This window comes from Macrobrachium nipponense, chromosome 43 (assembly GCF_015104395.2).
Source record: "Macrobrachium nipponense isolate FS-2020 chromosome 43, ASM1510439v2, whole genome shotgun sequence".
Lineage (NCBI taxonomy): Eukaryota > Metazoa > Arthropoda > Malacostraca > Decapoda > Palaemonidae > Macrobrachium > Macrobrachium nipponense.
In genome coordinates, this window is record NC_061104.1 from 39992592 (window position 1) to 40010091 (window position 17500).

Sequence of the window (17500 nt, forward strand, 5' to 3'; positions counted from 1 at the left end):
TTGAACAAGGGATGATGAATGAATGAATGAATGAAATTTGATGTGAATCCCCCAAGGTCATTCAATATGACAAAATGGTGGATGACTTTAATAACTGAATCCTCTATGCATCTTACAGCTTGGCTTTTAACATCAGTTTGTACCCAGTATATTTGGTGACTGAAGGTCAGATACATATGTTCTATTGTAGTAGTATTATTCTGTCTAACATTTCAACTGGCCCTCTGGTGACCATTCAGCTGCACACATGACATGGTGTAACAAGACGCACGCATACGCACACAAAATTTCCATACAAATTGAATGTCATAAAAATAGCTACTATAATCACTGTTACTGCCCTCAGAGAAGGTCATATCCCTTCTTCTTCTTATTAATTCATACTATTAAAAATTTTACCAGAACACTGCACTAATTTAATTAGCTCTCGCAGGACTAGCCTAGAGATTAATACAGTTTGGATTCTATTAGATTCAAAAATTCTATCATTTCTGGTTAGTTTTAAAAATTGTTGATTATATTTTGGACATTTGAAGATTAAAAAACAATTATTCATAATGACCACACTAAGCTACTGCTGCATATTTACTCTATTTACTTAAAGTACTGCAATGTAGTAAAAACCAAAATTATTGCAACATTACCTGTAGAAAAGCCAGTTCTCTTGTGACACTTTGTGAATTCAATATTGAAGTAAGTAATAAGTGCATGGACATAGTCATTTCTTCGAACCTGAAAATACAAGTAAATATAATTGCTACATATCCCAATCTTGCTTAACTAAACTTTAATACAATCAAATGGGCACCTGCTTCATCATTAACATTATCAATATAAATGTAAAACTGTTTTTCAAAAGTTTCTTTAATACTGCCCGTCTTCCTCTTAAATTACAACCACCTCCTGACAACAGATGATACACCATTTCACATTTAAACCTTTTTCAGGATGACAAAATACAAACTCCTACCTGTAAATGGAAGGGAGCACTGAAGGCCAAATCCTCTTTCTTAACTGTGTATAAGTCAACTTCCTTAACTAGACAAGAATTGGTAACCACCTGTGAAGGAAAACATTCATGAATAATTATGAACATCATAACAGACTAAAAAAAATATGTAGTCCTTTTACACTTTAATAAAGCCCATTAGAAAATCTTACTATAGACCTTTATAAATTCATCATATGTGTAATGAGTTCACACAATCACAGAAGTCAGGATTTTGATGCATTAATAAATACCCATTCTCTTATTTATAAAACCTGCAAGTATAAAATTTAATACTACAAAGATTTCCTTCGGGAAAGGTCCAGCCTTGTTAGAATATCGCAACATGAAAGGAATTTCCAATAAATATCACTCACACACAACAGCCCTGTCATGAATGTAAGTCTCAAACCCTGGAGGGAAGTGTTCCCATTCAAGAACTCACAAGTTAAGCCTATGAATCTAGAAGAGTAACAAACTGATCATAAATCACAGGACTATTCAAATTTTTCAACTGCATTTATTGTAGTTAAAATTTATGAAGTAATTTAGTTTTCTGAATGTTATATATCTTGCACATTGCTATAAATGAAAATTACTAGTAAATTGAAAGGAACTTTAAATATACGTACTGCACTGCCAAGAATTACATCAACATGCTTTGCTGTGCAAAGGCTGGCATGAATGCCCCAAAGAAATATTACTAAACAGCAATTTATCAGTCATGCTTCGTTCTAAAAATATTCATCTCTTAATCTAATTTGAGGCTGATATTTTTATGTCAAATTTTTATACACTCATGCATCCTAACACAGTCTTAACTTTTTGCAAGACAAAAAAGATAACTATAACTATTATATATATAATACTGTGAAAATTAGTATTAACATTATTACTCTACATCCCCACTTTCCAGAATCCCAAGATTGGCTGGGATATAGTAAAAACATCCTCGATTTATTAGAACAAAACATGATTAACAGTAGGATGAGCAGCCATATTCCCCGCTCTTAATACAAATCACCACAAAGCCATAGTAGGCATAAAACTGAGTAAACCCTTACTAATTAATAATCTTCGGCTTCCCAACCGTTCATACACCATATTTGCTGAACAAAATAAGCCAAAAGAGCAAAGACCGTGACCAACTATAACAGAAACAGCACCAAAAACCCCACCAACTGAAAACTCTAAGACCACACAAAACTAGCCCCATATGAGCTACAGAAGAATAAGCAATCAAAGCTTATATATCTGTCTGACACAAACAAATAAAACTCACAAAAATACCACCCACTAAACCCACTGAAACCCAAAATCACCTGAAAGTTACAGCTGACTGAATAAAAAGAGGACATACCCGAACTAAGCCATACCCTCCTAATTTTAATAAAATTTTTAACTAATTTGTATTTTTCATAACTAACAAACCTGAGGTCTTAACATTTGGATAATACTAGCACCAAGCTGGAAACCGGTAGAATTAATAACAAACTAGTGAGATCCAGGGACTACTGGCATCTACACCAGGTCACGGAGTATTGTAGAACCCAGAACGCCCTTAGCGTTCCATGACCCATCAGTTACAAACAGCAGCATTGCCAACTCCATCTTCCAATGTGCAACCATCAGTATAAAGTTTACCTGGACCTATGCTTGGCATCCTTCTATATAAATAATAATCTCTCCTGACTAATGCTTTTTATTAATATTCCTAAAACACCACAAGATTTCTAATATGATCCATGGTGAAAATAATGGTCGTTCACGTCTACAAATTTTTGAAAAATTACGTCATTACTTCTCTACCTGTAATACCTGAAATGGTTAGGAGAATACTTCCACCTAACCTTTCTATTGTAGCTAGCCCAGAAATGTTTAAGGATGAACTGTCATGGAAACCATTTAGTCTTGCAGTTAGCACAACCTAACACTTTAGATCTAAGGGAATTTCAATCCAGTCATCATATGGACTTTCATTGTACAACTTTTTCAAAGCCCCATCAAAGATTATGGTAGGGTCCAAACTTGAAACCTAATTTTACACGGACCATACAAATATATCACCGGGCACACATACAGTCTTAAGAAATGGAGGTAAATGCAATCCGGAGTTTTAAACACACTGCAATACGAATGGTTGCAAAAAATGTTTAACAAAGATAAATACAGCCAACCTCCAACAATAACCCGCTTTGTATCCACTAGATCACCAGAATAAGGGATATGTTAAGCTCAAGAAAAGCAAGTCATCAAAATGGTAGGACGTGCAATTTCCTGCTAATCCTTTTACCGATATGAACTACATTTAATTGATCCACCACCTTTCTTCCACCCACCAGGTAATGTGCTTTGCTGAAGTACTTGCTGCACAGGTAATGTGCTTTGCTGAAGTACTTGCTCGCACATACTCCAAACTAGCTGGTCACTACAATAGTTTCCAATTTATGCACAAACCTGCTTTGATTCAACGACATCAACCAGTGGTTCTGTCATAGCCACTTCACGTATGCAAGACATATCGAAGCCATAAACACTGTCCCACCAGTTTATTTTATCATCCTTGTACTGTCTGTCCTGAAATTTAAAAAGCCTCGTAAATATTAAAAGGAAAAATGGAACTATTATCAACAACAGCATATTATGAAATGAATTATCTAGTTTATCACAGGATCATTAATCCAGAGACCTTCAACTTGATAAAAGTTATAAAAAGCAACAAATCATACAGAATTATGTATTTCAATTCAATAACAATAGCCATAGGCTCTCTCATCACAGACTAACCTCGATAGCTGAAACAAAGAGTGTGGCACGGTCTGGGAAGAGCATACCATCCTGAGCAAGCCACTTATCACGAGCATAAAGAACAGTATCTAACATAGACTCGTAGAACAAACAGTAACCCATCCACTCAGATATGATAATATCTACTTTTTCAACTGGGATGGACACTTCTTCCACTTTACCTTGGATTATCTCCACAACTGCAAGAGAATGCACAATAATTACAAACTTAACATTATTGTAATAATTTCCTGCTGGATACAAAATGATTTGAGTTTATATATTACCCATTAGTTATAAAGGCTTAGATAATGTTATTACTAAATGTATACTTTAAAATGATTTCCTTTGTACAAACAATAAAGAACATATGTGGAATGTTAATGTAAGATAAGATAATATATCAATTCCTTCCAAATAAGATAATATATCAATTCCTTCCAAATAACAGAATTATGAAGATGATGATGGGAAACCTTACCATTGTCTAAATGATTGGCAACTACGATTTTTTTTGCATGTTCTACAATATTGGACATCTCGATACCAATTACTTTGGCGGCTCCTGCCTTTGCAGCAAACATTGACAAAATTCCTGTCCCACAGCCAACATCCAGTACTGTCTGCAAAGAGAATATCAGCATGAAACTCATTTCCTCTTGAAATTTGAGAAAAATTAAATTCCGGCCAACTGAATAAAAGTGTTTTATTAGACACATGGCTAACTACTCGTTTAACCGTCATCACAAGGAGAGATTCTCACAGCGCCCCTTACATTACTGCACTGAAAATATCCCCCCACCCATACCTCTTAACTTGAATTGCTTTCGATATTTCATTATTAATCTGCTTCCCCAGCTTGCTTGTCCCTGATCAAACATAACTCCTTTCTACAACTAGACTCCATGCTAACAATTGCCACCAATTAACAACGCTTTAACCTCATTTAAAATGCGTTTCAGGGGAAAAATGACTATCAAGACATCCGTTGCTTATTTCACAATCCTGTAGCTGTTGTATGCTATCAGTTAACAAGCCAAATTGAGAATACAATGAAAAATAAACTGTCAGTATTCAAAAGACTAATGCTGATGTAATGAATATAATTAAAGGCAATTCACTTTCCCAATACAGCCAATCCCCAGTGGTCAGACAATCCAGTGTTAATGGGCTTGTCTAGTTATGACAATAACTGGATTTTCAGTGACAATACGCGCCAAACCCCACTTAACAGCGGCGCCAGTAACCACGGATCGGTGCTATCATAGCCGATTTTAGGTTACTGTTACGCTGTCAGGAACTAAACCCCCGCCCATAAACGGGGACTGCCTGCACTCAAAACATTGGCCCAAAGAGCGTATTATTTTTCACTCTGGTACAAGAAAATTTGTCAAATCTCCTTCCTTTTCCTATTAAGTGCTGTAAATTTAAACAATCCTCAGAAAATACTTAAAATTACAGAACAGTTTTTATAAAAAAAAATGGCAATTTCTTTACTGTAAAAACTGTCACTCAACATTTCACAATGCTATAAGAATACGTACCTTTCCTTTGAAGAGGTGTCTGTTGTGGTACATGGCATTACGATACGTTAAAGTGCGCACTTCATCCTTCAACATTTCCTGGAATTATAAAAAAGTTTAAATATTTTTTGCAACTGCAAAATAAACCTAACAGTTGCAGGCATTACCAACTTGAAACCATATCCTCTATGTAATGCACAAAGGGTTTCATACAAAGGTTCATTGGCCAAAAGTACTGGCATCAGCCCATACCAAGTTTAAAATGAACGAATTGCCAATATACAAAATAAAGACAAGAGAAAGAGAATAGAAGTAAAGGGGAACAGAGTAAGAAAGATTCCTATTTACAATCAGCACCACATCAAATTAACAGACTTTTGTACCTATCAGCTAAATGATAATCACTATTTCTGGCTATGCTACCATTCTAAATGATAAATTATTAAATAATCTTAAATTTCATGTATGCAATATAAAGTACACAAGCTAGCTGCTGTTAACCAAAAGCTATCTAGAAAATATTAAAGGACAGGTATTGAATAAGGCCTTCATTTTTTTTTATTAAAGGACAGGTTATTGAATAAGGCCTTCATTTTTTAAGTCTTAATTACTTAGTTGGAAAACCAGACCCCAAATGGGTTTACGTATTGAGCCGATGACACTCTTCACTTACCTCATGAATTCCAAAGTGTGCATACGAATCAAAATAATAGTCTTTTGATGTCATATCATCAATGGGCATCTTCTCAACTTTCTTCTCGTCCATTTTGTTGTCCATTTTATTGTCTGATACAATCTATTGTGGGAAAAAAAAATTGTGGTCAGACACATGACACCAACATTAGACATTTATATTGATGGCAAAATGAAAAAAATTAATTAACAGTACAGGATCTTCGGCATGCTAATGTACTTCTATAACAAAAATCAATGCATTAACAATTTCTGGAGCGGCTACAATTTCGTGGGCCAACCTTACCTCCGACCAATTTTCTTGTCCAAACCTACCACTAGATGGCGGTAACTTCGAACAAGAAAATCAGCGGAAGAACACAAAACCAAAATGGCAGCGAAACCAAAACAACAAAACAATGTCAAGGTGAAAGCTTTATAGAAACGGTAGAGGGGGACCTCTTGGGAAACCGGGGTTTTTGGGTGGGTGAAAAAGATATGAGTGGCGGCGATCACCGAAAGATTAATAGACGCGGATGAGTAGCGGCAATCGCCAAAAGATGGGTGGGGGAAAACGGATTCGGATAGTGACCTAACCCAACGAACCCACCTAACCGGACTTAGGGTGCCGTGCCGTGGCCTGACCTGGCCATGGGGCTTTCCCCCCCTGGACCCCCCCAGTATGGTAACGATGATTGTGACCTGACCAAACGAACCAACCTAACCTGACTTAGGGCACATGCCCTTACCTGGACCCCAGGCATGGTAACAAAGGTTGTAACCTAACCAAACGAACCACACTAACCTGACTTATGGCACAAAACTGTCTTCCTCTTTCACAAGGCTCATTATTCCCTCTTTGCAGTGTTTACATTGACCACTAAAATTTCCTAAAAGCAACGTGTGACGGATGAGGACTAGACAGCAACGCTATGTTGACTTTTGAATCGTCGCGGGTCGTGGTAAGGTCTTACAGGTCGAAGGGACTACTTACCTTTGCGTATGGATTTGGTTGTTGTACGGCCCTAGAATTGGCCCGCAAAACTGTAAACAAGCCCAATTTCCAAACACACTGCAGAAACTGACTCTCCACCAACCAATCAATTTCCTTCACTTTCCTACATGCTCTTGAGAGTAGTGCTCTGTAAAAAGAACAGCAATACTGACTGCTCTATATCTAAACTAACCCATTCCTTTTCCCTATCTTTTCATTAAACGTCGATACCGTAGTATACTGGACACACACTAAATAGCCATCCGGGACCAGAATTATCATGAGATCAAGACCACAATGCCATTATATACGAGCAGTCCCCAGGTTACAGTAGGCTCGGCTTACTTTCCGAGCTCGTGACGCTCTTCAAATACATTAATAAAAAATCATTTATCGTGTTACAACTCATGTTCTGGATTAACGACAAATCAGATGGAAGAAATATGGCTCCGAATAGGGCAGAATGGTCAAAATTTTGGGATTTTTCCCACGAAAATCTAAATAAAAATGCATTCAAGTCATTTGCAAGACACTCCAATTATCAAAAGTAAACTTTTCTTATGATTTTTGACGAGATTTCGGGCTACGATGCAGTGTCAGAATATTATCCCGTCGTAAACTAGGGAATGCCTGTAATACACCAAGTCAATGATAACAGGGAAAACTAACTTTGCCACTCCACAATCACCTCTACCTAAAAACAAATTCCCTGTGATTTTCTGCTTAATTCTTAGTTCAATTCTCTTACATTATAATTATTGCATGTGGTTTTTTTATACTACTAACTGATCAATGCCTCTTGTTCAACGTTTATCCAACAACGAATGAGGGATATTTACGGGGACTCAAAATCTGCAAAATGGACGATGCTAACGAAAACCTCACGAGTAGCACGCTGCGCCAATACACGAATTTCACTTGATACATATTAGCCATTGGTAGTTTCCATACCCGCAGTATGCAGTTACAGCTCCTTATCTAAGTACCCAGTTGATCTCAACCCTGAAGCTAGCACATGCAGTAAAACAGTACCTCATGCCAGAAGTAATGAGCTTGCCAAGAATATTTAGATATGTGGATAAGGCGTGAAGCACCATTCCACCACGTTATTACTGACAGCACACATTAACAAGAAAATAGACGGTTTGCGGATATTCACTCGCTCCTTGGCCATTTGTAAGAGATGCATGTTGTTGTTGAAAGTCCTCAGTCTACATGTTTACAAGAAATGGTTACGTACTTATGTTATTATGGTCACTTGATGTTTGTACTTTATAGAAGAAATCCTTGCACACTGTCTACCACTGAATGAAGAGTGCCTAGTTATGGTGGGCATTCCACAAGAAGCTTTACTTTTCAGAAAGTTGTTTTCGTTCGTTTACATATATATACGTATTTAGTTTGTTAATGTAAATTCGTGTTAGTGATTTTGCTTTCGTTGTACTGTAAGTTACTTTATCAAGTTGTGTGTGAACTTAATTACTTATACATTATTAGCCATGGGTCCCAAGAATGTTGCTGAAGTTCACGGAAAGAAGAGGATGCTTTTTATGGAGAACGAAGATGGAGATAATCAAGCTGTGTTAATGTTTTCTGCCATTTGTTAATGTGTTTCGTAAAGTTTAATGTTAATGTTTTCTGCCATTTTTTGTTTTGTAAAGTTAAGTGTTCATGTTTTCTACCATTTGTCCTCCTCCTCTGTCGCCACTTTCAGAGATCGCCTCACTCAAAAGGTAACATTCCACATTTTACTACATACTTATGTATGTTCAATATTTACTACAGGTATGTAGTAAATATTGGTAGTAGGGTAAAAAACCGCATGGTACAGGGGTGGACCATGTACGATCAGCATGAACAACCCCCCAAAAAAGTACATTATAACGCGTCCTGACAGCGAAGGCCGCTTTGGAACGGATTAATTTCGTATCCTGAGGTACAACTGTATATATAAAAGAGAAGAACGCACTAACAAGTAATACTTCAATTATCTGGATTAGTAGAGACAAGGGCCTGTCAGCTGATGACAAAATCCAGATAAGGGGAGTAATTCAAAATTCCTCACCTAACCTTGTCATTACCACATAACTCTAGACACTCAATACACTCGTAAACAACCACCATAACACTGAACACTGAAAAATTATGCAAAAGGCAATTATCTGCCTACTTGGGTAGTTTGCATATCCACGGACAGCAGTTACAGCTCCTAAGTACCCAGTTGATCTTAACCCTGAGACTAGCACGCAGCAAAATAAATGAGCTTGCCAAGAATATTAAAATATGCAGATAAGGCACAACGCACCGTTCCACGATGTTCTTACTAACAGCACACATTAACAAGTAAATCCGCATTCCGTAGATATTCACTTGCTCTCTGCCTTCTTTCCCCATTGTTGTGATAAAACACACGGCACAAGTACTTTGAAAAAAATTTAAATCTTTTTGAAATGCCAGTGTTGTCAATGGTAATACGTACTATGGGATGTCGGCACCAGACTAAATGGTGCAAAAACCAAAAGCAGTGACAAATTGTTTTCTATTTCCTTCACCAAGCTACACTTGTCCACACGCAGGAGTTACATCTGACAGACTACGGTAAATCTAGTCAAAACTTTCCACTAGTTGCACGGCCTTATTCCTGCAGCAGTCGGTCGCACAGGCTCCCCATACATAGACTTAACCTCTCTATTACAAAAGTGCGGTTTACATGATCAAATGGTTCGTCAAAACCCGGTTGTCGAACCTGCTTGTCAAATGTTTCGGAGAGGTGTCAGTCACACCAACTTGCCTGTTGATTTGAAATTAGAACCAGATGACTAGCATAATTATTTGTGGATGGATGAAGAAACATACATTGACTGATGTGTCACCCCTTTCATTACATATGAAGATACATCTATGAGAGAGGCCATAACTCCACATGCAAGACTGAGTGTCACATTACTTTGTTTAGCAACAGGCAGGTCTCTTAATGATCTGAAATTGTCAGCTATCATTTCCACCAGCTCTTTATCATCAATCATACCAGAAACGTGCGATGCTCTCTACAAGGTCCTTCAAAAGGACCAAGTTATTTTACTTTTAATATGTCCTGAAGAGGTGATATCCCTTTGCTTCTGGCTATTTTATTAGAATATCCCTTTAATTTTACTTTCCATAAGGCTGGATGTTCTCTGAATGTATGAATTGCAGCAACACCTCCCTCTCGTTCCTCTTCCCATTGTTGTCCTCCATATTTCCGTCCTAAGTTGATGTGGTAACTCCTTGGTTCGAAGCACAACTGAAGTTTAATGTTCGACGCGCATTCTCACATTCAAACGGTTTGTGGGCAATGAAGCCCAGCCCACGAAAGTCAGACCCGAGCAGACTTCCTTCGAACCGTTTGACAAACATGTTCGACAACCAAATACCCGTCCACACGTTCAAACATCACTTCGAACAAGTTTGTCGAACCGCGTTCAACGGAGTTTGACAGTGTAAACCCCCTTAACTTAAGGAGACTTGCCCTGATGCCCTGACCTAGCAGGGGTGTCTTTGGCGAGCCTGGACCACCTCACAAAGGCTACGACGTGCCCTGGTCGGCGACTTGGTGGGCCACGGGAACCAAGCTGCCCAACAATCATGAAGTTTCACCGAGACTAGCTCCAAAAATATATAAATTTTGTTATCTCAACGGCGGTCATCAACACCAAGAGGTTAGATTCAGTTGCAAATGACAGACGTAATAGGCTACAATAAAGTTACCAGACAGCAATTTCAAGCTATAGCTATAGAGAAATGCTACAGAGCCTAGAAAAATCTTGTCTTAAAATACACACATTACTAATATTAGAATAGAAATGGACATCAAACACCAAATGTCAAGCTGTCAGTAGAGAAACACTACAAAGGTTAAAAACCCGGGTATCTCTACAGAAGCACTCCGCATGGACTGCAAGGAACGTAACCACGGATACGACATCCACTAGGGATTGGGCCGTCCAATGTATTTTGCCGTGCTCAGTACTGGACCCTGGGGGTTAATTAGTCGTCCGAATAAATAATACTTTAAATTCTTGTTCAGCAAGTAAAACTGCAAAGAAAACCTGCAGCTGCCATAGTCTAGGCCGCCGCCGCGGCCCAGACTATGGCAGTTTTGGTTTTTCTATGCAGTTTTACCTACTGAACAAGAATTTAAAGTAATATTTATTCGGACAACTGTAATTAACCCCCAGGGGCCAGTGCCGAGCACGGCGAAATACATTGGACGCCACAATCCCTGGTAGATGTATCCGACGAATAGTTCCGCATGAACTTCATGGAACGTAACCGCAGATACAACATCCACTAAGGATTGGGGCGTCCAATGTGTTTCACTGTGTTTAGTACTGGCCCCTGGGGGTTAATTACAGTCGTCCGAATACCCTTACTTTAAATTCTTGTTCAGTAAGTAAAATAACATAGGAAAACGTCAATTACCATAGTCTAGGCCACAGCAGATTGCTTCTGTAGAAATACCAAATGTTTTTAAATAAAATTAAAACTGGCCCAAACCTGGATACAGTAATGGCGACAAATCAAGCTTGTACGCAGTATGCAAAATTACAATTTTGAAAGCATTCTGCAATTTCCCCAATAATTCAAACCAAATGAGGTCTCAAAACTGGCCTACACTGGCGTCCTAACATTAGCCATGGGGGGGGGGGGGGTAGGCTACGTAAACATCCTATGGGACCTATGCATGAGCTTAGGATATTCAAAAGCTAGTAAATAATTCCAATAAATTTCGAAAAAATGAAACTAAAATCACGAAAACCAAGACGTATTATGGATTCCTATTCGTCTCTGGCCTCTCTAATCAAGGGGGGAACCTTGCGAGGACCACTCTGCGCGCCCACGAGGGCGTCCCGACTGACGGAAATGGGAAGATAAATGAATCAAAATGAATATAATGTTTAAATGACTCGAAGATGAATAAATCGTCACAATATATTCCCATTCGTCCCCGGCACCTCTATTCAAGGGGGCCCATTGCAAGATACCGGTAGGGTACAATGAGGACCACTCAGCGAACCCACGAGGGCGTCCCGAATGGCAGAAATGGGCAGATAAATGAGTCGATATTGATATAAAATGTTTAAATAACTCGTAATGGAATCAATCGTCACAATAAAACACGATTCTAACATCGCACGCCGATAAAGGAACTCGGGGGCGCCAGCCAGCATGGCCGCTTATACTCTTCTCCTCTGGCCATTTCCCGCCCACGAAACGCCCTCGCGCGCGCGCGCCCCGAGAACACCAGGGGCCCGACATGACAAGCCCGACGACGCCAAAAGGAAGCCCTCCTCAAGAGAACGAAATAAGGGAGAGGTCCTCACGAAACGAGCGACGTAGAGACGAAGAGACGAGAGACGTTCCGCCTTTGTTGCGGGTCGATCAGGGACACCCGCTTGGCTGCTGCTGCTGCCGCTAAGCAGCACGTGGCGCCAATCGGGCCCCGATTTAAATGGCCTCCTTCCGTGGCTTTTCCCGGCGGCGGGGTGGCCCCACGCGGCCTCCTTCGCGCCCTCCGAGGCCCGTCGGCGCCGCAGCTAGGGGCGGCGCCCGTTGCAAACGCTCACAAGGACTCCAGCTCGGAGCGGGGGACTTACTTCCATTTGTTCAGCCATGATGCGCAAGCGATCGGCGGCAAAAGCGGCGTAGAGGAGAACTACTCTCTCGCTCCCTTCGGGGAAGTTAGCGATTGGGGGGTTGGAAGGGGAAGGGGGCTGTATATGGGGGGACGGATGGACACCCATCGGGGGATGTCCGGGGGAGGGAACCAGGGGCCCCGAAAGGGACATCCCCAACAGTTGCCCACCATCCCCCCAGCTCCAGTTCAAGGTTTAGGGGGGTCGGGGGATGTACGCCATAACGAGGGGTGGTGGGCAGGAGAGAGGGAGGACAAGACATCTCTCCCCCATGAAGGGAACGACCCCAACAACCCGGACGCCAATCCCCCTCCCTCGCTACAACTCCAGAGACAACCAGTCCTTTCTGAGAAGACCATATAAACGTTCATCTTCCTACCGCCGCGCGACGCAAAAATTCCTGACGAGTTCCTCTTCGACGGTAGAACGACTCGTAGCGAATTCCGTCTTTCGTTTTAATTGAATAAAGACTATAACGGCTACGCCCGCGATGAACGAAGAGGGCGCCCAAAAGCTGCCTTAAACCGACGAGCTTGTAACAACCCGAGGGCAAACGAGCCGAACACGACACATTCTTTCACCCGTACGCCGGCGGCCGCCTCCTACGTGAACGAAACCTCGGAAATTTCAACAGTGGGGCTTATTCTATGAACCTCGGGGCCTTCACTGTCACTTTACTGCGCCCTTTGGAGTCCAGGGCGGCTGTTACATATACTTACCCCGTCCGTCAGTTCCAGTTTTTCCAGCTTCGTCACGACTGCCATGTCTTCTGAAGGGCGAGATGGTTTGTATGGGGGAAAAAAGTGACGTAATTCTTAAGCCTCGTGGCGGGCGAGCACGCCGTCTGACTGACTCACGCCCTCCCTCCACGCCTGGGGGAACAACAACGCTATAAGATCTCTACCCATGCCGGTTGATCCCCGGCGGACCCTAAAACACCATTGGCATGGGGCAATCGTACTCGTCGTGCCCTCCTCTTGGGGCTATGGATGGAGGAGACCTCGTGGTGGTCGTCACTTTTCGCGATAAATGTTTAGTAGATGTGGGATTAGTCTGTTTACACAACTTTATCGGAAGTTTATCATAAAGGGTAAAGCTGTTATTACATTTACGCATGAACACACACGCACGTATATATGAAGATAAATAATGCCCATGAAACAGTATTTGAACGTTGCAACCATTGTATATTTCGAGCACTTCCTTCTGCGTCCTTATTAACTGGTAAAATATGGACGTAAGATATTTTGCCAGTGATCAGGAGCGTGTAAGGAAGTGCTTGATATATACTCTGGTTGCAACGTTCAAATATTGTGAGCCTTTTATCTTCATGTTATACTGTTGTGTTACAGTAGAAGACATTTTCATATTATATATATATATATATATATTATTTATATATAATTATTTTTATTTATATATATAATATATTAAGTGTGTGTGTGTATGTATGTATATATGAATAAAATGGATGAATACCTATCATTATGCAAAGCTGGTGACAGTAGACAGCGACGCTGGATGGATTATTGATATTATTCAGAAAAAAAAAGACAAAAAAACACTTCATAACAGGTGGACTCAAACGCGACTTGGATGCAAATGAAGATTGTCAAAGGCAACATTAAAACAAGTAAAAAATAGAATATTCTGTACAGTATAAACCGTGGCCCATGAAGTTTTCAGCCACAGCCTGGTTGTGGCCTGTTCTTTAGTTTTGCTAGACGGACGATCATGGCAAACTAACCTTATATGAAATTAAAACTACTGATGCTAGAGGGCTGCAATTTGGAATGATTGGAGGGTCAACTAATTTGTCTCGAAGGTGTGTATCAGTGAATTAGACGCACGTCATTACAATTAATCGAAGAATCATTGCCAAACAAACTAATAAAAAAGAGAGTAGGTAATCCTCTATGTGTTATGCACTTGCAATCTACGATTTGGATCTTACTCCCGTTATTTCGTGCTGTAGTACTAGGTTATAGACAATTAAGTGTCATAACTGAGAGCACATGTAGGAATAACATACTTCGTGAATGCGAGCAATTAGCATCTATAAAATTCTATATTTGTTCAATTTAATAACTATTTATTTTTCCTTTTTAATAAGTGGTCTTTTTTTCCCTCTAGCTCATCTCACTGCTTCCTAATGAACACCTTAATATTCCTTAGTAACTTGAATTTGAAGTCAATGGCTCCTTTGGTGGGTTTGTTCCATATGAATAAGTTTCATCTGAATATTATCATAATAGTAATGATAATAATAATGATGGCGTTATCTCGCGAGACTCTCGTGTTCAGTTAGGCCTAGGATGTGGAACACAATAACTTAGGCCTAAAAGACTTGGAACACGCAGTTAACGGAGTCATCCTCTCTCTCTCTCTCTCTCTCTCTCTCTCTCTCTCTCTCTCTCTCTCTCTCTCTCTCTCTCTCTCATAATGGATGCTTCTATTATTTAGCTATGTAAGTTCACAAGAAATATAATAAATATATATGAAAGCACTAAGAAAAATTCGAAAACTTAGACATGTAATATTTTGTTAGATGTCTTATTTTCGTTACCTATTCTGTTCTTTTTTTTTTGTTTTTTTTTTCATTTTCCACTTTTTTTTTTCATTTTCCACAGAAACGTCTTTTGGGCCTCCTGATAACCCAAGTGATAGCTAATGAAGCGTTTGATAAAATCGCCCTGATAACCAAACTATACTCTGTTTTTTTTCATCTGTCCATCCGCCAGTGGTGTTTTTGTATGGTAACACTGGCGTCCCGGCCTTTAGATAGTTCCATTCAGCTTACATTCAACGATTATAATAATATCCTATTTCGAATTTAATTAAACGGTCTAATGTTTCGCATACAGTAAATTATTAAAACACTTTTCAGTTGCAAATGTTACACCCAGATTATCCTTTTTTTATTTACCTAAAACACTTACAAAAATAGCGTTAACTATCTAAAGCCCGGGGACGCAGTGTTTACCATACAAAACAACCACCCGCAAGGCGGATGGGACAGATGAAAAAAAAATTTTTTTTTTTTATTTTTTTTGATAGTAGATTTAAATTACTTTAATTCAACGTCAGGAAATCTGAACAAATTTTAAATAGCCCTAGACCACGGCCACCTAGACCCTAGATATTCTACAGGGTGTCGTCCGAAAAAGTCTGCAAGCACTAAAGAATTTAATTTTCTCTCTCTCTCTCTCTCTCTCTCTCTCTCTCTCTCTCTCTCTCTCTCTCTCTGAGCCTGGGGATTGCTGGGCTGTAGTATAAGCACTTCAGTGACGCAGCCTGAGAAACCTCAAAGATGCATTTTGTCCTTCAGAAAAAAAAAATATTATGGCTAATCATCATGGTGGAAAAATTCCTCGCGCGTACATCAACTCGATAAGGTGGTCTGTTTGACCGAGCACATGTGACATTTTCTTGGCGTTTATAGTACATCTTTGTCTTTTTGGCGCCAAATTTTAGAATCGCGCAATGTGGTTGCAAGTTTGCGCGTTATAGAGAAAAAGATATATCTATTAACTAAAATCTCGTAGTAAAAAAGTTTAAGAGAAAAGTGCGCTCGTCTGACATCGCCGTATAAGAGTGAGTCAGGCCGTTGTGTGGGGAAGGTTTCTCTCTCTCTTCTCTCTCTCTCTCTCCTCTCTCTCTTCTCTCTCTTCTTCTTCTCTTCTTCTCGTCTCTCTCTCTCTCTCTCTTTCTTCTTCTTCTTCTTCTTCTTCCTTCTTCTTCTTCTTCTTCTTCTTTCCGCTTTGCTGAGTAGCGGAATGTTACGTCCGGTGACGTGTATGAACGGCGAATGGGGTTTCTGGGGTAAAAATGTAAAAAAACATTCCATTGCGTTACAAACGGTTTTAATATGATTTCCCGATTTGTTAAGGAGCATAGTTCGTGGAAAATTGGGTAATCCAGGCAGAAGAAAATAAATATTACGAGGAACTGAAGGGGAAACAAAAGAATTCATCGACGGAAGTCGATGGGACCACTTGAAAAATTATACTGAAACAAAAAAAAATAAAAAGGGATAAGCCAAGAAGCAAGCGGAGTTTGGACAATGACTCCGGAAACGTTAAAACTGGTTAACTAGAAAATGTGTAACATATTTTCAGGATGGACATTTAGGTACTACGATATGTTGCAATAACGAACGATCATCTTAAACAATACTCCAAGTTTACGTACCTTGCAATTCGGATTTTGCAAACAAACCGAAAGTTTCCCTGGACCAAATTGTTATCCTGCCGCCTCGTAAAGGCTAACAGACAATTAGGGGCCGAAACAAGAATAGACTCAAGTCCCACAGTCATGGCTGATAATCGCCTCAAATAAAGTTCCGCGGCTTTTTTCACCGCTTCCCACTGTAAAGTTCCTCTATACATACCATCCAACACCACCCACCCAGCCCACACCCAACACCACAGAGTTATATAATATATATTATAATATATATATATATAATTGTATAGATATAAATATATATATATTTATTTAATAATTATATATGAATATAATAATAAAAGTGAGTTCGGTGTTAACAGGCCGGAAAAAAAAATGTCCAAAAAAACGAAAGATTCGCCAAAATTGGAAGTAATGGCTTCATTTGGTGGTTTTTTTTTTGTTTTTTTTGCTAGGTGTCATTTGAGGCCCTAAACATCCAATTACCCTTTTTTCTTTTCTCATTTTACTTTTATCTTCATCCTCCTCATTTACATTTCGCAGTTTCTGCGTTTAGGGGAATTGGAATACGGGAAAAGTAAAGGATGGAAAAGCAGGAAAAGAGAATATGAAAACGGGGGCGGAAGAACAAAATTAAAAGGGGTGGCAGGGTCTGGGGGGGCCGATGGGATGCTGT

The 17500-nt window shown here is 39.6% G+C and overlaps 1 protein-coding gene across 1 annotated transcript in view; it reads right to left on the reverse strand.

The window, feature by feature from the left end:
- The window catches only part of LOC135213685 (protein arginine N-methyltransferase 1-like), a gene marked incomplete in the record, with an annotated part of 16616 nt that extends 3870 nt beyond the window's left edge, over nt 1-12746 (reverse strand). The window contains 8 exon segments of the mRNA XM_064247766.1: nt 645-732; nt 971-1060; nt 3446-3565; nt 3776-3975; nt 4257-4398; nt 5320-5397; nt 5972-6094; nt 12601-12746. Of these exon segments, the coding sequence (XP_064103836.1) occupies nt 645-732; nt 971-1060; nt 3446-3565; nt 3776-3975; nt 4257-4398; nt 5320-5397; nt 5972-6094; nt 12601-12618 (859 nt within the window).
- Nucleotides 12747-17500: the final 4754 nt, after the last annotated feature.